This window comes from Paramisgurnus dabryanus, chromosome 13 (genome assembly GCF_030506205.2).
Source record: "Paramisgurnus dabryanus chromosome 13, PD_genome_1.1, whole genome shotgun sequence".
Lineage (NCBI taxonomy): Eukaryota > Metazoa > Chordata > Actinopteri > Cypriniformes > Cobitidae > Paramisgurnus > Paramisgurnus dabryanus.
Window position 1 is genome coordinate 17,648,000 of NC_133349.1, and position 24,293 is coordinate 17,672,292.

The window sequence follows — 24,293 nt, forward strand, 5'->3', positions numbered from 1 at the left end:
TGAACAGACGCATTATGTCAAGAATGATAAAAAATCGTCAATAAGCTCATAATTTGCGCTAAAATAGTCTAAATGTTTAGTTTAAAACCATTTTAAAAAGCTGGTTATTTTGATGTTTCTGCGCAAGTTCAGCAGACAGTGAGGTTCGGGTTTGTTCCGATCAGAGCTCGTGAGCGGAGAGCGCATTTCTGAATATTAGAAATATTTTAATTAGAAATATATATAAAAAAATATATTATAATGGATTTTTGTTAGGTCGGACAATGATTACCAAATTTCTCTCTCATATTGCTCTTCATAACCACTGAAAACAGTCAAAAAAGTAAAAACTGGTGGTGGGTTCAAAATAACTCATGACGAAATATGGTGAGTACCCACCGTCGCCGAAATCGACGCCTCTGAAAACATCCCCCCCTCTGTTTTTTTCACAAATCGCACCCTGCAGATATGTAAGTACCAGTGTGTACTTATGACGTACTTTTTGAAAAGGTACCACCCCAGAGACAACTTTTGTACCTTTATGTACCTTTTTTTCTGAGAGTGCACTTAACAGACCCTTCTACTGTAGTACACTACTGGCATTGAGGTGTGTAAAATGTGCATTTCCTGAACAAAATACATTAAAATATATGCATGTATTATTTATAAATGTATATAATATAAAATGCATCATTTCTTTATTTGAGGTGTATATACATTGTTTATTTTGTACATTTTAGCAGCATACACTCTTAGAACGGATGTGTTAAAAACAACACAAATGGGTTGTCAAAGAATCCACCCCTCTCTATGTTATTATTGAAACAACACATTTTGTGTTACTTTTTCACAACTTGTGTTTTATTTTAACACAAAATGACATATAATGTGTTAAAATTACATATATTGTGTTAAAAGCTTAACACAAAAAGATGTGTAAAAATAACACATCCTGTCCAAGAGTGTATTAATGAAAATTGGGGATTGGCTACGATCTGTAAAAAAGCAATTCACTGTAAGCTGTGCCCTGTATGAAGGTACAGTATGTTTTTACTGTACTTTTTTACCCTGTCCAAAGTCTTGATAAAATTTTATTAGATATAACCTTTGCCACTTACACGTCAGACACTGTACATGCCTGTACAGTAAGCATATCAGTGAAATTACATTCATATCAGTACAATACGTGCAAAAACCTGTCTCTATATTGTATTCAATAGGAGTCTGAACTGTACAGCACAGTAATATACTGTATAGTGTGGACTCGGTACATGTTAGGTAACAATAGCTTTATCTGTGTCATACTAATAATGTCTGAACTTCATATTGTTTATAACTGACTATAAGGTTTCTTTCTTTAAACAGTTGAATACCATTTTAAATGTACAAATGGACCATGACAAAGAGGGTGTGTGTATGGCTTTCCAGTGGATTTTAAACAATAACACAAGACATTACAACCCCAGGACAAACATTCCTGGTCTTTGAAAGATTTTTATTTCAAAGCTAAAACTGATAAAATACATGACATCATTTAAAAAGTATTTTGTGATAGAAAATTTCCTAGGATGTTCTTTGTCTGGACGTATGGTTCCATACCGAGCTTATAACATCCACTCAACCTTTCAATCCCGACTGATGGTGGTCCATTCTTGAATAATCAATTTCTGGAGTTTGTCAAATTTGTTGGTTTTTGTTTGTCCACCCACCTCTTGAGGATTGACCAGTTCTTAATAAGATTAAGGTCTGAGGAGTTTCCTGGCCATGGATCTAAAAGTTCAATGTTCAGTTCCCCGAGCCACTTAGTTATCACTTTTGCCTTATGGCAAGGTTTTCCGTTATGCTGGAAAAAGCATTGGACTTTTTTGGTGCCACTCCTTGAAGTTCTTGATGATCCGATAAATAGTTGGTTAAGGTGCAATCTTAGCAGCGATATCCTTGCCTGTGAATCCCTTTTTGTGCAAAGCAATGATGACTGCACATTTCATTGCAGGTAACCACAGTAAACAGAGGATATTTTTTGTAAAGGGGGTTTAATTTTCATGTCAAAGAGGGACTTTGCAATTGATTGCAATCCATCTTCATAACATTTTGGAGTATATGCAAATTACCATCATAAAAACTAAGACCGCAGACTTTGTGAAAAATTAACATTTGTGTAATTCTCAAACGTTTTGGTCACGGCTGTACACACTCGCAGACAAATGTAAAATAATTATCTTTTTGCTGAAAGATATGGTTGTTGTGGAGTGTTAAGTTGCAGAATGTACCACAAAATCAACTTATACATGTCTGAAAATATAAATATGACATAAATCCTTGATTTGAGAAATACTTATATAACTATATGATATTTTTTGGTTCACAGTTAAAATAAAAGTAGTATTTATAGGTATTTGCTGTATTTGAACACTAAATACTCTATGACTGTTTTGCCCACATCTGTTTCATTTATTTCCTCATGAATAAATGTTTGTTAATGCATTTTTATGCCTAGCTGCATATTGTATAAAATACCACAATGCTTAGCAGTTAAATAACAAGAATGCACAGACCAAAATCCAAAATATTTTTGGATGCTGTCATACATTTTTTCTGTTGTTTGAAGAATGTCGGAGTACTGAGAGTTGAGTCATTATTCTCAAGGTACTGAGAGCCAGATTCACTCACTATTTCTACATTTAAAAAAAAAGTCTTTGTCCAACAGTGTATCGGTCCGTGTGCAGTGTGCATAGGTTTTTTTTTTCTTACATTTGTTAGGTCTTTGCTTTATAGCTCTGTGGCAGAAGTCCCTCTGGATACAGTGCAGGTAGTTTTTACCTCTGCCAGGGTAAGTAGACTGGCACAGGTGGGTAAATAGACATGCTGAACATGGTCGACCCCTGAGCGGCACACTGGGCAATACTAACAAGAAAAACAAAGTTAAACATTCCATATATTAATTTACATATTTATCTGATATTACATTATATTATGTCTTGCGTACTCACACTATTCAATGTGCCATTTTAACTATTAAGTATAGCTGACTATTTGTTTACATATATATTCTGATCATTGATGTCAGAATATATAGCTGCGTACAGAGACTTTGGAACTATGAAAATCTTTAGCACTTATTGTTAAGAACACATCAAGAAATATTTCAGGAGGGTTACTACAAGGTAATTTCATTTTATATTTAAAGAGACAAAGTATCCTCAGTCTCAGTATCTTGATCTTAATCCAGTTCCTCAAAAATAGCATGTAAATGAAAAAAATATTATGGTAAATATTTTGTAGTGATGTTAAGACTTGTGTTCGATCAACATGGAGGCAACATTTTGTTTATAATATCTAGTATTTTTATGTATGGTTCAAACCTAGATATAGTTACACAATAATCACCTGGAGTTGGCTGGCACAGTTGTAACAGCAGAACATATGTCCACAAGGACAGAATGCAGCACTGATTTCCTGTTCACAGCACAAAGCGCAGGTCAGGGCGTCTCGTAGCCTTTGAAGTTTCTCCTTCAATTCAAAAGTTTCTCTGCAGCCAACACATGTCTTCTCCTCCGTCTCAGCCTGCGGTGAAGGACATGGAGCGCAAATGTCTCTCGGGCCCCCACATCCAGACACCGCCATCCTTGCATTGAACAGGGCACGCCGAGAACGGTCGTACACTTCCTTGGATGTGCGCTGGATATCGAAGATGTACCTTTTACCAAGATCAATGCTTTCGTTGAGGAACAGAGAAGCCAGGTGACCCTTGAAGTCTCGACTATATTGCATCTTCACTGTGCTCATTACCGTATCACACCTGAGGAAAGACATATATTTATTAAACTTTGTAAAACATGCTATGCACGGGAGGACATTTTTACAAGCTACAAACATTGTTTGTTCATATATGTTTTCCTTTTTCAGACATTTTTGGAATGGATGACCTACAAATGATGGTTTTGAGTTGAAACCTAGAGCATATTCTGGGTTTAAATCCTCAAGCATCACTTTTACCAGGTAAGACTAAAAAATATCCAGTAAAACACACCTGTAGAATGTGTGGATCTCTGTGATAGCACGGTATAATCCATTGGCAGCATTAGGACTGATGAATTTAAAGAGGAGAACCGCACTGTCCCCATTGTCTTTTGTGATGGTGACATATACGTTCCTTCCTGTCTGAGTGGCCATTTGTATGACCGGATATATGATTCTAAAAGAAACAAAGAGAGCATGTTATGCATTGTAGAGGCTTTAAATGTATTTCTGAATGAGCCACTTGTAAAATGTCTGTACCTTTCAACAAGAATAAAATCTGTTTTGCAGACAAACAGGCCTTCTGGCCCAACACCAATGATCAGCTCCTTTCCTTCAGAGTCACGGGCGGAGTGCCACTCCACTCCGTAGTAGCTGAGGGAGGAAACCATCTGCAGGGCTTGATATTCTGCTGAAGTCTGACTAACACCCTCCAATTCTTTATGCCTCATATAAATGCTATGAAAAACAATGCCAGCTGTTAGTTCACAAAACAAACAAAATGAAGAGTTTTGTTATTCTGACAGAGCATTTACTGTATAAAAACCAGTTTTCTTACTTGTTAATGGTGTCATGGCTTGGGTCTTGACCATAAATCTGGGAGTAGCAGTACTTGGCAGTGTTATGGTTGTAATCTCCAAACTCTGCCTGAGCTAATAACGCACAGAGCTCTATTGCTTGCTCTTTGTCCAACCGCAAACTTCCTTTAAAAAGTTCCTCCTTCACATGCATCAGAAACAAATGTCTGCAAGAAAACAGAAGATACAAGACTTGTAACACACACTGCATAGATCCACATTTAGGGCATGGATATTGACATTGATTTGGTAAGCAAGAAAAGCACATTAACCGCTCCAGTCAGAGCATTGAAGGTTGTTTTTTACTATCAAAATATTTTAGCACACATAACACAATTCCTGCATCATTATTCGGCGAGTTTAAAAGTATTGCTGTTTTTGTTATGGGAACGTATTGACATTTGAGTGCATTGAAACAGATATTTTTCTGACATACTACCGGTAAATCTAATTTTGTCCACTATTTAGTAATGATAGTATGCAAATTGGGATGCAGGAAGTATTTTAACATTGTTAACAATGTTCACATTATAAAACAGTGCAATCTAATATTATTCAAATCAATGCAATGTAAAAAAATTCCCATAACATGTTTTAAAGGACAAATAGACATCTAATAGAATGTAGCAAATAAATAAGCAAAAAATTTGAAATGTCACTCAAAACTTTTACAAAGCAAACTCAACTCAATAAGAGCTAACTATCCCAGACAGCAGATGACTGCGAATCCAGAGCCAATCCGGCCCGGAGTCCATCATACCATATGATCACATCAACTCACAATTGCTGAAAATAGGGATTTCTTATTTCACCATGGCGGTAGTGAAAGGATTGTTGTAAAATTTTTCTCATTCATCATAAAAATTAAACTATTATTTAAAACAAATTTATTGTGATGCAACCTGAAGCTCTAAAATCACATTGCAATATGTAGAGCCCCAGTTTTGTCTCACGTGTCTCATGTACAGTCAGCATATCTACAGAATTTTCAAAAATAAGTTGGCTTGAAGCCAGTTTTACTCAGTGCACTAAACCCTGCGAACTTTAGTAACAGAAGCAAACTTTTGACATCTGGCACACATTTCTATACTTCAACATAAATCACTTGTACAAGGCGGAAACAGTATATTATAAAACAATATAGATCAAACCTATTACTAAAAGACAAACAAATCACAAAGAACTTTCAACAATTAGTCTATTTAATGAAAACCAGGAAGTACTTTAACATTGTTAACAATGTCCACAGCCTTCACAATCATCTTTCATTTACACAATTTAAACAAAATTCATTTTAAAGGAATAACAAAGGCTGAATAACAGGGGTCTGGATCTTGTTTCATTGTTGTATAATATTATGTAACAGGCAGAATCACATTACAATGTGTTTTCAACTCAGAATTAACCAGGCATACTGACACCTCCCACCCCCACCCTCCAAACCAACAGCTCTCATCCGACGTGACCAAACAGTTCCACAAGTCAACTAGACTGGAACACACTAGAACAAACGGGTTATTTTTATGTGATTTGAAAGATTCAATTGCACAGATCCTGACATGCATATACAAATACACTCATGTATCACATGTGAACATTTACACATTCCAAAAATTGCCTTTTTTTACCTCATGACATGACAATACAAGAAACACTCCTTATCTGAAAGTACGCCAGTTTCAAGAACCAACATGTAGCACAGTTAACTCAATGCCACTTAATCTAAAGAGAGACATTATATGAAAGATGCATGGAGATATGGGTTAAAGGTGAAAACACAAAACAACCCTGTAGCTACTTCCTGTTTGCACAGGAATACAGTATTAGAAAAACAAATGAAAAAAAAAAACTGAGCAATTATCCACGTCGTGCCTCATGTTTTTCAGAGTAAGCAAAAATGCAGAACAACTATGCAGACACTGGGCATGTTGTTCCCATTATCATACTAATAGAGCAACTTTTACTTGGAATAATACCATTTATTTTTACTCAAGTATTGTTTATTGATTTACCTTGTTTGCTCTTGCAGAATTAGATGGGGCTCGACAAAGAACTTGACTCGCAGCCTCAGTTTGCAGGGAGACAGGGTGTCTACTTGTTGAGATATCCGGTTTCTGAGATTTAACCACAAAATTTCTCCCTTTGAACCGGTGAACTGGAGACCAAAATAATCAACCTCTATGATTCCCATCTTCTGACAAACCTTTAAAATATAAACAAACTTATTATTTTAGAAAATTAACAAAAACAATTTCATCTGAGTTACCTGAAGAATTTTTGGCCAATTTAGAAAGTCAAGTTGTAACCAATATAAGAGGGACGTTGTAAGTCAAGTGGCAATGTGGTAAAGCACAGAACCATCTTTCATACTAAACCGGTGGTATACAGTAGGCTACAGTATGGAAATGCAAAGGAAAAACTGAAAAGTTTGGTTAAACATTTGGGTGCAGCTTTCCTAAAACATGTTTTTCTTGCAGATACCGTTATAGAGACAAAAATGCACATTTAAAAAAAAAAAAAAAAAACACTTAGGTATTAACACAACAAGTTTTGTTTTATAAAATTAAACTGATACTGTATCTTTTCAGATAATGTTTTTACTTTAATACTTTCGAAACCATAAACTGGGAATTCATGCTCACCTTATTGAGAATTTCTTCTCCGTTCGCTTTTGTATCCACATTCACTTCCAGGACAACCGAGTCCGGGCGAGTTATGTGGCATAACATGATGAATGCAATTATTGTTTTATAAAGTGTCCAAGATTTCGGAGAGAAGGACCTGTAACTCTCTGTAAAACTTCGCTAACTGGATCCCCATTGGAAAAAGGAGCTAGAGGAGGTTTATGAAGCCTTGTAGTTCTACAGGATCCGCCTCATCGTTATAGTGATTCGATCTGATTCATGATCGGCTTGCTGTTATGAACCGGTTCATTTTAGTGTTTCATTCAAAATGATTCGCAAGTTGCAGATCATTTAGCTGCGCAGGCCGACCCGCGAATGACGTCAAGGTACCGCGAGAGCGATTCGAAAGCATACGAAGTAGACTGCGCTCAAATCGCTTTCGCGGTACTTGATGTCATTCGCGGGTCGGCCTGCGCAGCTAAATGATACGCCGCAATAAGGCACACACATCTGTTTTATTCGTAATTTTTTTATATTCGTGTCATTAGTAATTGAGCAGCGACTCAAAGAATCAATTAATTGGGTTCTGAACCGTTCATTAAAACGAATCGTTTGAACGGGCTTGCTTGCTTTGCGAACAGCAGAACAGACAACCAATAGAATCACTTTTTCGCTGTTTGTTAGTGGGTGTGTTTAATTTAAGTTGTACAGGAAGGACTCGCAATAGTACAACAATCTGAGTGGTCACGAGGATCGAAGATGATTCACAAATTTTAACAAAAGGCACAGTGAAAGTGATAATAGGATGGTGACCCAGATATACTGTCGAGGTAAAACAATAGCTGGATAAAAAAAGTACCCAGGCGGAGAAAAAAAAACATCACCTGACTGACTGACAGCTTGCAACGGGACAGCAGGACATTAACCTCGTAATAATGACTAAAAACTCCGTGAGAGACTATAAACACACAGAGATATAACCAGTATTGGCTAAATGTTATCCGTAAAGGCTGTGCTGAGGAATTAAAGGAGGTCAAGGACATGTTTGAGAATTTTAGAGAGAAGTTGCAAACGGTGCAGCAGGATTTCACAACAGGGTATGTATTGTTTGTCTGGTTGTTTTCATATTCACCATGGTGTTAATAAGGGGTTGGTATGGCAAAATATTATGACCTTTAAAACCTGAACACGTCGAGTATTGCACAATATTGACAAAACGTCTTCACAAATTTGTCCAAGAGTTGGGAAGTGAATGTTAGCTATTAGCCGGCTAATGATCTCCCTCAAATCAACGTGTTCATGTCATTTTGATGTTATATGTTATATACAAAACACAGAACGTTGTGTGTGAACATAAAGAATGGCTATTTTATATTCTTCCTTGTATTTGCGAGTAGGGGCACATCCGGGGTAGTGCTGTGGAGTTAGCGCAGTGCTAACAACTGCATTCTGTATCATAATAACTTGCAGCTGACTGTCATGTGAAACCGCGCCTGTGAATCAAAATCTATTTAGCGAGTAACGTTACTAGCTTTATAGCATTTATGGGGATCTAACAAGAATTGCCTGCACAACCAGGGTGTTTAGCGTCAGATGGGTTAAGTTAAACGGGACCTCTAAATCTAAACCATGAAGAAACCCAACACATTAATAAAACAGTTTTTACATAGCTATTTTGGCTATATGGCACTCATATTTCAAAAACCTTTTCAGAATTAAGACCCTGAGTGACAAATCCAAGGAGGCTAAAGTAAAGAAAAAGCAAAGGTAAGGAATAAATATGTTTAAAAAAAGGTCATTCAAATTTTTTATAATTTAAAAAACAAATTGAGGTTTACGTGGCATGTTTCCTCAGAAGAGATGAACACCTTCCCCAATATTCTGCTGGAGTGGAGCTACTCAGTCGGTATGTTACTTTTGCTTTGATGCATAAACTAATCTTGACTTAATGTTACATTAAATAGCACAGAAGCGTAAATGTAATTGCACCCATTTTTCTAAAACTAATGGAAATACATTTTAGTAAACATGTTTATGTGATAAATGTGTTTATAACTTGATTCTAAATTGTGTGGTGTTGTACACCAGGTATGAAGACACTTGGGTCACTCTTCATAAAGGAGCTAAAGAATGCGCTAAAGCCGGGGAGGTAGGTTCACTTCACAGTAAATATCTGTAATTCGATGTTGTGGTACAGGTATCATGATAACTTGGTTTTATGGCCGTGTGACTCTTGTCAGACTGTGGATGGGGAGATAGTGATGCTGTGTGCGCACTGGGAGAGGAGACAAGCAGCTGTGCTGGAGCTGCAGGAACAACTACAGCAGATCCCTGCTTTCCTGTCCGACCTGGAGACTATCACCTCACGTGTTGGTAAGACTTTCACAGTCATCACACCTATGAATTATAATTAATGACAAATCTAAACATGTTTAGATATTCATTATTTCAACAGTGAAAAGATAGTAGACAAATGTTACAAATCTTGAAAATCTTCAGGCCTTGTTTACAGAAAAAAGCCGAATTCATTCATTCATTCGTTTTTTTTTATATGCAGATTTTTTCAAAATCTGCCATTTGTTTTGGGACTTCGTCAGTAGGGCCAAGCTCAAATCGCAGCAGGGGCAGCTAGTAGTGGCACTTCCGGCATCAGTGGTGGCACTTCCGGCATCTGGCTCATTTTGAGGCAGCTAGTAGTGGCACTTCCGCGCGGCAGTGGCAGCTAGTGATGGCCCTTCCGGCATCTGGGTCATTTTAACGTCCGCGAATGCCATAGTGCCAAGAGTGGTGGCACCTAGTTCCCGAGGCATCTCGAAATGCCCGACTGACACCCAGCATGCAAACATTATGACAGCACAAAAACCACGTAAAACAGCTGGTACAAATATACGACGCTGAAGTGCCACCCCTAAATGACACAAAAACTGTCAGCTGCCTCAAAAAGTCACTGTGCAACCACTAGCTGCCTCAAAATGAGTCCGATGCCGGAAGTGCCACGATTAGCTGCCTTAAGATGCCGGAGGTGCCACAAACAAGATAAGACAGATGCCTCAAGTGCCACTACTAGATGCCTCAAAATGAGCCAGATGCCGGAAGTGCCACTACTGATGCCGGAAGTGCCACTACTAGCTGCCACTGCCGCGATTTGAGCTTGCTGTCTCTCGACTTCGTTAAGCCATAATAAAAAAAACTTGCATTTTGATTGCATTTTGAATAAGTCGATTAATACAACTGTATGAAAATTTATCAGATGTTGTTATCCAAAGCGACTTACAAATAAAGGAGAATTCAACATTTTGTCTGAAGATGGAAGTGAAGAAAATATGGGTTAATTTAATAACTATTATTATTTTTATTATTATGTCACCTCAATGTCGTTATTATGTTTCCTGATTCTCATATATGAACTTCCTCTATAAATACTCAACATGGGTTACAGGAAGAGCGTGTACTGTCACAGACAGACAGGCGTGACATTAGGTGTGACACCAAATTTGGTGTTATCTGTCAGATATGAAATGGCATTCTATAAAAATGCCTTTCTAGAAGACGTAAATACAGGTATAAACTGGAATTTATACCAGCTGTCTTTATGTTGAATTTCAATTATGTATAGCAAAATGTACATTTCATGTGGCCTAATTGTATCTTTATTGTAACATTAGAGAGCTGAAATCACCTTGACTGCCTTTGCAAAGCATCTGTCTTCATGTTCTGTGTTATTAAGATACATGGCAATAATGAGAGTGACTCCTGTGGTGCTCCATCTGCTGATGTTAGTTGCCATTGTCCATGTTGGAGCATTGTATTAAGAGCTTCAGGAATTTGTATTTAGACTTAAAAATAATGTGTGTTATGTAGACTTAACCAGGTACGGTCTGGTTGCTCATCTGATTGATTGATTGCTTGCTTGTTTTGGTTGTCATTTTCAGTCGTCTTTACATTTATAACGTCATTATGGTCATTTTTTATCTAGAAGGATTTTTTGTCTTAAATTTAAAGTTACTTATAAGCAGCATCATATATTTGTTATCTCAGAGTAGGGTTATATACCATTAAATAATCTACTGCGAAGTAAGGTGTTGCTTTCCACGTAGAAACTATAGAGAACAGCAATATAAATGATATCAGGGAATGGGTTACTCTTCAGTATTTGGGAGTTTTACTGAGCTATATTGTTCTTTAGAGGGAATGTTATCAGTGTGACTAAGTAAAGGCTGGCTAAATTAAGATAACATAGTCAATACCATGCAAAAATGTAAAATGTTGTATAGATTGTATGCCCTTACTCGTGTTAAATTAAATGATTGTGATGTTTAATGTTGATTATAATGCACCTCATAATGCTTTTTATAGATTTCTGTGTTCTTTATGTGAATCTGAAGTGTTAAAAGATTGTTATGCCAAATATACCAAAAGGAGATCATCTGTTTTCTAATGTATGCAGAGATTAAACAAGGCATATAAAATTTTTGAGGTTACAGAACTTAAATAAATCGGAGAACTATAAATTCTCATGAATTAATATAATAGGCACTTTTTAGTGTTGCCACTTGGTGGTGTTATATAGCTACAGTATGTCAGGTCCTGCATCTGTGATACTAAACAAAAACAGCGTTAGCCATATTTGCTTCTTATACCTTTTACTAAGATATCTGAACTTACACTTCCATAATTGTGTGTTCTCTGGGTTTAAACCCATCACCTTTTGCGATGCTAATGCCTTGCTCTACCACCGAGCTATACAGGAGCATTACGTTTGCAAGTATAGGCACATTTATAGGGTGCTGCTTAGGCACCTTCTATAAAGTTATTGTACTGTAAACCTCTTTAATCATGTTTTCTTTACTTGCATAGCTCACCTGGAGGCTGACTTTGAGGAGATGGAGGCTCGTCTGACCTACCTGGAGGATTTGTGTGCTCAGTGTGACCATCAGCGCTACAAGCACTTCCAGATCCTACAGCTGGAAAACTATAAGATGAAGAAAAGGTAAGAACAAAAATCTTCTTCCTACATTTTATTTTATCTTTACTGACTTAAGGTGGTCCTATATGCCAGAAACCCCTTCATGTGGGAGTTGTGTTGGAAAGATAGTATTGGATTTAGCTTGTAGTTGTTGTCAGGGCATTAAAGGTGTGGCTGTCATCAAAGATCAGATGACAATTGCATTTTCACACATAAACATCAGCAGCACACGCACTGTGCACTGAAGAGAGGCTGATAAAATGATCATGAAATGCAATCACAATAACTGTAGAATCAAAGAGTTCATACATAAAGGGTCTGTCCTTTTATTTCCATGCATTCTACATTGAAGAGCGCACTTATAGTACAGTACCTTGCAGCTAGACAGAAACCGTTCATATGTTGTTGCCTATTTGCTATTAATTTAGACATTTATTTAGCTATTCATCTTCTTGACAGTATATTTTGGATGCTGGCAATCGACATAGCAACCAAATTGAATAAGGCTTTGTGATATAAGCAGTGTAGCACCTGAACTTGAAATTGCTTATCATTATAAAGAAACTACACAGTGTACACACATTATGCAGGTTTACATAATGACAGTGAATAGCTACACACATAAATAATAACCTTAATGGAAACTGCATGAAAAGCATAACTAACATGGGCTAATGTAGAGCATGTATGCATGTTGTATAACTATACAGTCATCAGTGATACTTTTGAGGCTTGATGCTTTTACAGTTTGAGCCTGCAGATAAAGCATACATCTCTGACTTTTGCCCGGTGAACTGGAAAGCAGCTGGGCTCAGTTCTGCATGTGGGTATTCATTAGTACAAACACACAGATGCAAAAGTTGTCAGGGCCAATGAAAGCAGCAGGTTCTATCTTGGGAGTCTGTGCCCATTTTATACGGAGCAGACTTAATGTGACATCTGGTAATTTCTTGTTCGCATACTGTAATTTGACTCCAATTCATTTCTTTTTCAGGAAAGAACTTGAGGCTTTTAAAGGTAAGAATATTCAACTTCTTTTCACTCGCAGAGAGCATAACCGCACATCTCCATAGCAAATACACTAGTTGAAAATACACCTTTTTTCATCCTCATGTTATTCCAAACCAATATAATAGTCTTCTTTGATACCCATATTGAATAGATCTTTGATACCCATATTAAATAGAAAAAAATAAGGTTGTTCTAAGCATCTTGGAGATAGGTCTTATGGATTTTAAACTGGCTGTCCCAGTTGTATCTGCCTCTTTATGCAATACCAGACTGACTCAATGAGGGTGAGAACAGATTTCAATGGGACAAGTTATTTAATTATTATATAACAAGAACTGATTTCTGATTGATACAATTCACTGTCCAATCATATTTACATTACAATTTGCGACATTACTTTGGTATTTTGTGGTATTTGGACAAGCTGATATAAAACCTACAATCGCACACATACAGCTCTTCTTTACATTAAATTTTCTCTTCATAGATTTATTTATTATTTTCCTTTTATCAATTTATTAATTTGTTTAGCATCAGTAACCTCTCCCTCTTGCGATAAGTTGTGAGTAATATCAGCCGTTAGTGTGCATAAAATCTTAACAGGAAATGGGAGACATCCTCATTTTAACATTATGATTTGAAGCATACTACTATAATTGTAAACTTGAGTACTATTTAGGACAGATTGTGATATAGACATTGTGTGATGTGGCACTATAAAGGGAGCTCTTGTGGTTGCTGTGAAGAGCCCTTGTTTGGTGAAGTGTATAATATGACCTTTTGCACATTACTGTATTTAATTCAGCATTTAGTGCCAGCACTCTAAAAATGGCTGGGTTATTTTTGACCCATAATGGGTAAGTATTGGACAGTACACAAGCTAGGTTATATATTACCCCATACTGGGTAAAAAAGACCCAATGTTGGGTTGTTGTTATGCAACCATGAGGTATAATAACCCAGCAGTTGGGTTAAAACAACCCAGCATTGGGTCAATTTTAACCAAGTGATGTGTTTTACCCATTATGGGTCAAAATTAACCCAGCCATTTTTAGAGTGAGGAATTTGGTTCTTAAGAGATATGAACATTACAGTGTAGTCGCTAATGTATTCATTATTTTCTTTTAATTTACATCATTAACCTCTCATAATGCTCAACAGTAAGAAAAACTGCAGTAATTATTGATCTAACAGTAATTCAACTCTGATGAGGAGAAAATTGGTCTAGTGAGTGGACTCTGTTGTCTTTATATGGACTTATAATGCCACCGACCTCCAAGGGGTGCTGCCTGCTCCATCTGTTTCTGCCTACGGTTGGTAAAAATAACATTCAGTTTCATCAACACATAGAATCGGCTTTTGTTATACGGAAAGGGCAAGAGGACTTCAATCTGTTGTTGCATGACATCATAAAACATATCAAGTCATTCAGTGCTGCCCTTTAAAGTCATTGAACTAAACACAAATTACCTTAAGGCTGATGTGCATCATTGTTCGCATTTCCATGCTATTTCATCTAGAGGAAATTCAGGTCGTTTGAGTCCTGCAGTTATATCTTAAAGTAATCTCTGAGATCGAGTACATCAGCAGCTGTCAGAACTGACAGATACAAAGGTTTTTTATTTATTTTGCATCCTCCAAGTGTCATTGTTACAGCAGAAAGAGTATAGGTTTATAACACTTTTCTTGGCTTGTGGGAGGTGTTGCTTGAGCTGGGCTTCTCTTTTATGTGGGCAGTGTTTCAAGACTTCGCAGCTCAGGCTTTATTTATTTATTTATGTACGTTTAAAAAATATTATTTATATTTTTCCCCCATCTGTGAGCAAAGGAGCTATGATAGAGTTTTGCGAATTTGACAATATGCAGTTTACTAATGCAGCTATGTAGCTTCTTTTTTATAGCTAAATTGGTTAAACATGTTACAGTACTTGCAACATCAAGATCATGCATTTGATTCCCAAATAACACACAAACAGAGAAAATGTATACCTGGTGTCCACTGTCAGTCTCTCTCTGAATTAAAGCATCTGCTAAACGCGTAAATATTACCTTTAAGACTTACTTAAGATTTAAATGAAACCTAGATTGCAGTGTTTTGGGATTAACAAATGATTGGTAATGTTAATAATGATGTAATAATCTTCTGTGTGATTAGCATTAATCCTAAATGTATAGTATGAGGTATATGATCAGCTAAGTAGTCTGATATTGCAAAGCTACAACGGCACGTATTTCACGTAACACTCAGATTCCAACTTTAAACAGACCATCACCCCTATATCAGGCATGTGAATGGTATGTTCCCTGCTTGCATCTCCTCACTCCAGCTGCATCTGTAGCTCTGTGTCCCTGAGCAGGGAATGCATCAGCATTACTGGCCATAGGAGAAATAGTAAGGTTGCTGAATACAAGATGTTCATTTAGTTCTTCAACCTAACTGCAGTCTCTGGATTTACCAGCTCTGCCTTCTGCTTGTCTACACATCACGGGGAGAATACAAAATGTCCACGTCGCGAACTCTGGACAGCATCGTGAGAGATTCCTGTGGGTTTTTTGGCTTTCTTTTATTAAATTCAATATTCTGCGTTAATGCTCTAGGCGCCTATTTATTTGATGAAGTTCTTTAAATTGAAAAATTGAATTGAAGTGATGATGTATTAAAGTTCAATATAAATCTCGTGGCATTTCAGAGATTGTGAATTGGTGGTTTGCAGTCATTACTTGTCTTCTGCAGTGCTATTTTAGCACAGATTTCGATGTCCACTGTGGTTTTTGTATCTGAGACTCATGCAGGTTTATTTATAGTAAAATACATCTTGGTGTCTTCTGCAACCTGTTATTAAATGATCATTACAGAGATTAATATCTATCTTTAGTTACAATGATCATGTTACACACATTACATGATGTTACACATTACGTTACTATGACTACTTACTGTAGAAGTTACTGTAGTTAATAACAGACTGAATACACGCAGTTAGTATTTCCACTTAAAGTGCACCTATTTAATTGCTAAAAAACAACGTTATTTTGTGTATTTGGTATAATACCATGTGTTTGCGTGTTTTATGTTTAAAACATTTTAATATTTTCCACATACCGTACATTTTTGTAGCTTCAGATATCCTGCCTTCCTCAAACGCATTGATTTTGTACTAAACTCATTTGAAAAGCGCTGTGTGCCTGATTGGCTAGCTAATCTGTACGTTTTGATTGGCCTGAATACCTCTGCAGGAAATGTGACGCTCCTTACTATGTTTGAAAGATTCGCTCACAATGCAATGCTAACAGGAGTTAACTAACAGGTTGTGAGTCCAAGCGGGAGGAATTATGATAATGTCGGTCTTGTCCACATCACCCATTCCAGGAAGTAAACTGTTGCCTACAATCCATGTGTTTGTTGTAGTCAAAGAAAAGAGATTTACATTGGAAATGATAAATCGCGTCATCGTTTACTTTGGGGTTTGTACCTTTTGTATATCATTAACATTTACTAAGTAATACACACTTACACACCAAAGGAAATGTAAAAACGTGAATCGGACAATAGTTGCTCTTTAATAATTATGTAAATAGTACAAGATATGTAACAAAAAGTAACTGCTTAAATAATGCATAAACTTGACTTGTGAAATTATAACCAATTTAGCTTCATACCTTCATATACTTATGTACCTGACCGCTATATAAAATATTTACATTTTAAATGCGTTTAAATTGATGTTGTAGACCTCAGAACCACATAGAAACTCATGCACGCAAAATCTTAAAGTTGTCTCAGAAATTCAGATTTCGTTAGCGTTAATTGTCTTTATCCGCAGTGATGGTTATACTATAAATACAACATTAGTTCATAATTCTACATCATGACCCTGTAAATGTGTCTATTTGTGGCTTTGCAATTTCATCTGTCATTAATCTAGCATGTATGTGTTCATTTTGTATTTTTATTGGCCTGTTATTTCTGGGCAATTTTACTCTGCAATTTATTGTAAATCAGACATTATTACAGAAACATAGCAAGACCCTAATGTAAATTACATGCGCTACAATATATAGCAATTGGACTAAAAGCATTTGCTGAAGCTAGTGAGCATTTTACATTGACATACTGTTTCATCTTAAGGTGGTTGTGTTGATTATTTATCCAAGAGAGAGGGCAAGACTGCAGTTTGTGACTGTTGTGCACATCCACATTTCAAACCAAATGTTGCTTTAGAGCCACTTTCATCACCACATCTTCTTGTTTAGCCTTCTAATTCGGTAACATCCATATGTTGAATAAATAGTCCAGAAGAGAGTGTATTTATCTTCTTGTTGCTGTATATTGGGGCACTGTGCTGGGATGCCATGGTCATCTCATTAGAAAGACACATTAACCTGTCTGGCCCATATAGCTAAACCTGCATTATCATCCACTGCCAGATGCTCTTACGATTAGCTTCAAATCATCCGTCTCATTCACAGCAGGCTCTTATCAACACAATTATGTGTGTATTTCTATTGGCTTAATAGATGCCAGAGAGAATACATTATTATGTAAATCATCATTAATATTAAACTCACTTTATGTTTTAGCATTGAAGCAGGTGGTTATTTGTATGCAGTAACCCTGTTATGGCATCTAAGATGAGAATATCTCTACACTGGTCTTCAAGAACGTTCTTAATGTGTTTTTTCTCCATTCTGAGAAATGCGAGGAAGATGTGACAAGTGTGATCACAGAGCCTGAGGCTCATCCTGTGCCATCATCTATCATTAGCTGTCACATGGATGCGAAGAAAGATGTGATGTGAAGCCTATCTTTGGGGATTTAATTATTTTATGGCGCATTTAGTTGCCCCTGTAAACGGGGAATCTTTACACTGACCTACGAATGAACACAGCTGATGGTCATTGACATGCTTTGGCAGTGTCATCCTTTATGCTTGTGAAGTTAAGTGGTGGTCCAAGCATTAATGTGTGTACTCCATTTAAAATCAGCTAGAATATGGAGAGCATCTATCACAATGCATGTTTGACTTTACAATACTGAATACTTTATAGTAGTGAGTAGTTGATATTAAATTTAAAGCAGTGCCCTGCAGTGTGGCAGGATTTTAACGTACGCTGAAATCTTAAATTGTGTAATTAATTATCAATGCAGTGTTATATTAAATGAAATAATATATGGATGAGTTGTCCTATAAATTCATAGTTACATTCAGGTCTGTTCAAGACAATTGAAAGAGGTAATAAAATATACAGCATAGTGAATAATGAGTTATAGCTCCTAAAATACACACTTTACCTTCTGTACACTTATTTCCAAAATCTAGTTGTTAAAAAATGCCATAAATAATTACTCTTCTAATTCCATAATGTAATTACATTACATTCACATTACATGACAGACAGTCAAATCCAAATATTAGATGAGATTTTCTTTTGTTGGCTCTATAAACAGACCGTTGTTATTGTAGAGAATAGGAGAGATTAGATGATAATGATCCTGCTGTGAAATATTGATTAGACAAGCAGGAGGGATTCGCACAGATCTTACAGTGTGTCAACCACCATTAGAAAGTCATGAAAATACAAATACAAGTAATTTCAGGGCCAATATTGTGCTGAAACGGGTAACAATGCTTTATTAGTAGTTTTGTAGCGTGCGCGCTTGCATTCAATACGGTCTGTTTAACAAGTGTATGTGACAGGACTGTGGTTAAGATCGCAACTTAATAACAGAGGCACACTGAACTCTCTGCTCACTCAGCTTCTTCAAAAGACTACTCCTTTTTTGCACAATGCACAGGAGGATAAAAGCAGACAAAGTCTGTTTGCTGAAAATGTCTATTTTGCAGTGCCTGCATCCATTTGCATGTAATTAAAGTGTTCAGCAATGATGCATTGAGAACAGTAATGTGCAAAAGCCACCATGCCAGAATTAGATGTGTTGTTTTTGCAATGTTATAGTGACCATATATATAATTGTTTCTCAGTCTTTTTAATAGAGAAAATACAAAAAATGTGTATATAGTATTAAAAACTGTATAAAAATGTAAACTGATGTGTTTTTAGGGTAAACTCCTCTTCCACTTGAGCAATAGCACGAAATGCAGGATCTCTTAATTAAACTTAAATAAAATTAAATCCTAATTTCTAATTTTAAAGGGACACAAGGCAGCATTTTTATGTTAATAAATCATCTTCGTAAGTCTGTATATGGTTAAATGACTCATTACCGGACGAATGAAGACTCTCTTGCCCGCCCTTAGCGTCTGTAGTAAAAATACCCCACTTGCAAGTTCGCAGTATCCGACCCGGTGTCCTTCAGTCTCGCAAAGTCTCAGATTTGCGAGAAGCAGGATCACTTTACGGCAAACAACACAGAGGCAGGCGAGCTAAACACGGCTAGCGATTGTTGCAAATGGCAGAGTGTGAAAGAAGCATCGAAAACCCTTGACGGAAGTAACTGGATAACATAACTGGATTGGAAATAAGCTGATAAACTTGGTTCCGAGGGGGGAGGGACAAAAGTTTGTTTTTACGACAGTGTGTTTGAAAGCATTTACTTTCAGACACTAGGGGGAGCTCGTAGAGAAATATTACGCAGACTTGGCTGGTTTCCCTTTAAAGAATTTAGTCTTTTTACTTCATTCTGAGAGGTCATTCTAAACACAGATGATGCCTAAAGAAGACATTTAGTCCTGAAATTATTATTATTATTATTTAGTACATATTTCTTGTATTTTCTGTTTGTATCTTAAAGGTGCAGTGTGTAAATTTTAGCGGCATCTAGTGGTGAGGTCACGAAATGCAACCAATGGCTTAGTCCACTGCTCACCCCTCGCTTTTGAAACACATAGAGAAGCTACGGTAGCCGCCACCAGACAAACATGTCATCGTCGGACACAACTTAGTAAAAAAAAATTGTCCGTTAAGGCCTCTGTGGTAAAATGGCGGCACAAAATGGTGACTTCCATGTAAGGGGACCCTCTGTGTATGTAGATAAAAAGGTCTCGTTCTAAGGTAATAAACACGTACCGGTTCATTATAAAAGGTCTTTATACACCCCTGATAATATAGTTTTTTATATCATTTTGCATTTCTGTCAAGAGATCCTTCTAAAAATTACACACTGCACCTTTAATAAAATAGATATAATTAAAAAATATGGATTGACAGTAAAACTTCTAAAACAACCAGTCTGGTGGTGGTGGCCTAAGACTTTTGCACAGTACTGTAAATTCAAGCATTTTTGTGATTACTGTTTTTTTTAATACATAAAATCATTTTACATATTGTAAAGAACATTCTGTGAAAATATAACTTTGATATCTTTAATGTTAACTGATTAAGGCCAAACACACAGTGTAAAAATGTCACACCCTGACTTTTTTGACGGGATGTTTGTACCGCACCTTTTTTTAGGTACACATCATGCAAATGAACAGAGACTGTAAGTGACATTCTGACTTCCTGCTGTTTAGAGAAGAGTATGCACTTCCTGTGAGAGATTATTTCTTTATGTAGTTTATATCAATCACACCCATACATGCAAACACAAAATGCATTGCAATCTCTATCATCTCTAAGAAAACAAGCAAACTCACACTCTGGTAAGCATGTTTGAAAAGTCCTGCTGTAATCTTAACATTCAGGCATGTTTGGTTTTTTGACTTACAATGCAAATAAAATAAAGTGTGCACCTTTAAAGGGTGATTTACTGTTTTTTGTTGTGGTCATTGTATCAGGCAGGTGTTTGGGATGTCCTTTCTGTTTAGAGACATGCAGAAGATGTGGGTCAGAGTCGTTATTGCTTCATAATAATACTTATTATTTTAAGCAGCTTTCTTTAGGGTTTGTGGTGTGTGGTCGGATATTTCACCTTTGAATCCTCTGCAGTTTCCCTCAATTCTTTCTCCCACCCCCTCCTCTCCACCCCTCCCTCCCTCTCTCTCTCTCTCTCTCTCTCATCTTGTCAAGTTATAACCTACTTGGTGTTTTTTCTCCTTCAGCGGAGCTCGATGCAGAACATACCCAGAAAGTGTTGGAGTTGGAGCATGCGCAGCAGGTCAAGCTAAAGGAGCGTCAGAAGTACTTTGAAGAGGCATTTCAGCAGGACATGGAGCAGTACCTGTCTACAGGATACCTACAGATCACCGACCGGAGAGGTCAGTTATATATGTTCTTCACGTAGCTGTTGAAATGCCTGCAGTAGAGTCTTTCTGTTTATATTTACACCATCTCATATTGCGTCACAAGTAACAGTTAGCCAGTAGTGTCAATTATTTATAAAGAATAAAAAAAACGAGTTGTTTTTTGCATAGTAACTTTCTAAGTAGTTTTAATCTAAGCTTGTTTGTGCGGTCTATACAATCTGTTCCTAAAGGCTGTGCCCTTCCCTTCATTAATATTTGAACGTACACTTGCTCTGTTAAATGGGAGGGTAAAGAGCTAATGCAAGGATGTTGATGCTAAACTGATAGGCTTCTGTTTCCTCTCTTCTGCTTTTTAATGCTGTCCTGATGTGTGAGGTATGCTTCCCCTGCATCACCCTTTTTTCGCCATGACCTGCTCCGTTTGTGTGTCGATCATTTGTTCAATATTGGAAATTTTGCATGTAGTGTATTTAATCTGGGGCTTTATTGAAAATCTTGAGTGTTGCATTGCGTTAGCAGGACACAGGTTATGGGTTTGATCTCCAGGGAATACACATACTGATACCCTGTATCAGCCAAATGTATAAACATAATGAAGTGAATGTTAATGTTTTATAATCAAGAATTTGGTTAACACACACGTTAGGATTCTGTGTGAGGATGGTTTTTTTGTTATACAGTCCCAGAATTAGATATACTTAAGTGAAGATGTTTATTAGTGGTATCAGCTGGTTGTTGTTGGTCATTTCATGGTGTTGCTTCTATGGTGTAGATCCATTAGGCAGTATGTCCTCGATGGAGGTGAATGTTGACCTGCTGGAACAAATGGATCTCACGGACGTATCTGACCACGAAGCCCTGGATGTCTTTCTCGGCTCTGTCGGAGAAGAGAGCAGCGCTCCGTCTCCTGACACAGGTTTGGCTTTACTAATCTTGCTTTTGGTGAAACCGGCTTTCTCGTTCTGTTTAAGTCTCAGCCCAAATCAGATTTGTAGCTATATCTGACTCGAACCACATTTGTAAATTTGATTAAGATTGGATTTGTCTGAACTTATACGAATTAGAGTAAGGTTCTTTCACCTTTCAGGACATGATGCATATACTATAGGCTACATCATACATGATTCAGTAGTGTGTAGATATGGATATGGGCCTTTTTTATTGCTCATGTTCTCATCATGCGCCTCATGAGAAAACACATAATGGAAGAGAGGACATATGTGACCATGAACACACAGCTAATGTCATGATATACTGTATAGTTTTCCCATAAAATAATTCTACATAATGCAAAGAACATTTCTGTAAAAAAACCCTTGATATCTTTAATACTGACTGAGTAAAGCTCATGTCATATTAAAAAAAGAGAAATCTGTTATTGAAATCAAACTTTGATGCTCCAAGTGTCATAATTACATTGAGACTTTAACCTGAATTTCACAGACAAGGTCACATATTTCAATAAAATAACTTAAAAATCATAGTGGCAGCAACATTATTGCTATAGTAACGAGTTTAGTTAGTAATAATGGTTTAATTTCTTAAAAAAATTATTCCAAAATTAGTGCAAAAATTAAAAAAAATTCTAAATGTAAAAAATCTGTCTGTCTGTCTGTCTTGAAATATGTGGTGTGTGTTTATCTGGGCACATTAGACTCAATCTGTCTCTCATCATATGTATGAATTCAAGGTCATTATTGCACTCAGAGAGCTAATTAATATTCAGAAATAGATTGCATGACACGTTTAACCTTGTTTAGCAGGTGGCCCAGCTTTGGAAACTGGCTCATCCCCATCAGAGATCACCCTGAAGGTGCCCTCTCAGACAGAGCTACGACAGACAGTCTCCTCCATCTCCTCGTGCACCGACAGCGCCAGTGGCATCACTGAGGGTCCGGATGATGAAGAGGATGTCAGCGAGGAGAGCTGCGCTGGAGATTCCCCACTGGTGCAGTCAGATGAGGAGGAGGTCCATGCCGACACGGTCCTCATGAGCCTCCCCGAAGCAGAAGAGCCACTCAAGAGCTCAGACGACAGTGACACGCAGGCCCCCTAGTGGATGTGTTGGAGAACTACACTCGAGTCAAATTGGTTTCTTTAGATGAAACCATTTTACATCAGGGCCCAGACTGGTATAACGTGAGGAAGACTAGCCATAAACTGATCATTTCTTCATGGCGTAGTAGCGTGGCACTTTGACAAGATTTCGGAGCCGTGTAGTATGATGTTTGTGCTCCGCTTTGAGAGCAGCTCTTTCTGACTGGTAGCACTGTGATTTCAGTTTCATTCTTTCAGACAAAAAATCTGTACAATGTATGATACGATTCTTCTGCTTCAGACATATCTCTTAAGTCAAATATTTTACAGTGTTCCTGCTAATATCACAAATACATGTTGCATGAGTTTGTAATGCAGTTCCTTTTGCATAAGACATACTGAAATAAAAAATACCTTGACATAGGATGAGCCTCAATTTTAAGTGTAGGACTATTGAATAAAATTTTACACCGCTTCACACGTCTGAGGAAAAAATACCAGTTTGGATCATTGCGACTGGAGTAAAAGGCTGTGAGAATGAGGGATTTAAAGTCCGATATTAAACGTGGCATGATAACCTAAGAACACAGGAAAAAATGTGCAATTATAATCCCAGACAAATATGAATGATTAAAAAAACACCAACTAATGGGCAACATTCAGGTATCTATCATGACGCCAACACGGAAGTGACTTAAAGTTGATCACTGGTGTCACTACAGTCGATCTAGGCAGGCTAGGCACATTTTCGGTTATCCGCAAGTGATGTGCAGCCAAGATGGTGACGGCAGGCTCCACCAACTGTTGCCTTTAAAAAAAACTCTTCACAAACCTATGGGTGACATCAGACACTAGGTCCTTTTTTTTTAAAGGGTACCTATTTCATTGCTTCATTGCTATGTTATTTTGTGTATTTGGTATAATACAATGTGTT

At 37.0% G+C, this 24,293-nt stretch overlaps 2 protein-coding genes across 6 annotated transcripts; one reads left to right on the plus strand and one right to left on the minus strand.

The window, feature by feature from the left end:
- Positions 1-465: 465 nt before the first annotated feature.
- mylipb (myosin regulatory light chain interacting protein b) lies at positions 466-7,440 on the minus strand. The gene is made up of 7 exons (XM_065260909.2): positions 7,217-7,440; positions 6,587-6,777; positions 4,556-4,741; positions 4,258-4,455; positions 4,010-4,174; positions 3,367-3,778; positions 466-2,883 (listed from the first exon to the last, which is right to left on the minus strand). The coding sequence occupies exons 1-7, from the start codon at positions 7,301-7,303 to the stop codon at positions 2,749-2,751; spliced, it is 1,374 nt and encodes a 457-aa protein (XP_065116981.1). The 5' UTR covers positions 7,304-7,440; the 3' UTR covers positions 466-2,748.
- Positions 7,441-7,857: 417 nt separating this feature from the next.
- Positions 7,858-23,783, plus strand: dtnbp1a (dystrobrevin binding protein 1a). Of its 5 annotated transcripts, none has more exons than XM_065245621.2 (10): positions 7,858-8,295; positions 8,912-8,965; positions 9,054-9,104; positions 9,287-9,347; positions 9,439-9,571; positions 12,056-12,188; positions 13,159-13,181; positions 21,179-21,334; positions 22,104-22,238; positions 23,083-23,783. In XM_065245621.2, exons 1-10 carry the CDS (start codon positions 8,240-8,242, stop codon positions 23,376-23,378), a joined length of 1,098 nt encoding a protein of 365 aa, XP_065101693.2. In that variant the 5' UTR covers positions 7,858-8,239; the 3' UTR covers positions 23,379-23,783. The 5 variants fall into 5 exon arrangements, with proteins under 5 accessions (XP_065101693.2, XP_065101690.2, XP_065101692.2 ...); XM_065245618.2 differs by having other exon boundaries at positions 7,863-8,295; positions 22,095-22,238; XM_065245620.2 differs by having other exon boundaries at positions 7,863-8,295; positions 9,057-9,104; positions 22,095-22,238.
- Positions 23,784-24,293: the final 510 nt, after the last annotated feature.

Excerpts from the sequence above, each read along its gene's own strand:
- dtnbp1a (XM_065245618.2), top strand. The coding sequence starts at position 8,240 with ATGTTTGAGAATTTTAGAGAGAAGTTGCAAACGGTGCAGCAGGATTTC. Across the intron at positions 8,296-8,911 it reads CAGCAGGATTTCACAACAGG|AATTAAGACCCTGAGTGACA; the intron begins GTATGTATTGTT and ends AAACCTTTTCAG. Across the intron at positions 12,189-13,158 it reads AACTATAAGATGAAGAAAAG|GAAAGAACTTGAGGCTTTTA; the intron begins GTAAGAACAAAA and ends TTTCTTTTTCAG.
- mylipb (XM_065260909.2), bottom strand. The coding sequence starts at position 7,303 with ATGTTATGCCACATAACTCGCCCGGACTCGGTTGTCCTGGAAGTGAAT. Across the intron at positions 4,175-4,257 it reads GATTTTATTCTTGTTGAAAG|AATCATATATCCGGTCATAC; the intron begins GTACAGACATTT and ends TGTTTCTTTTAG. Across the intron at positions 3,779-4,009 it reads GAGATCCACACATTCTACAG|GTGTGATACGGTAATGAGCA; the intron begins GTGTGTTTTACT and ends GTCTTTCCTCAG.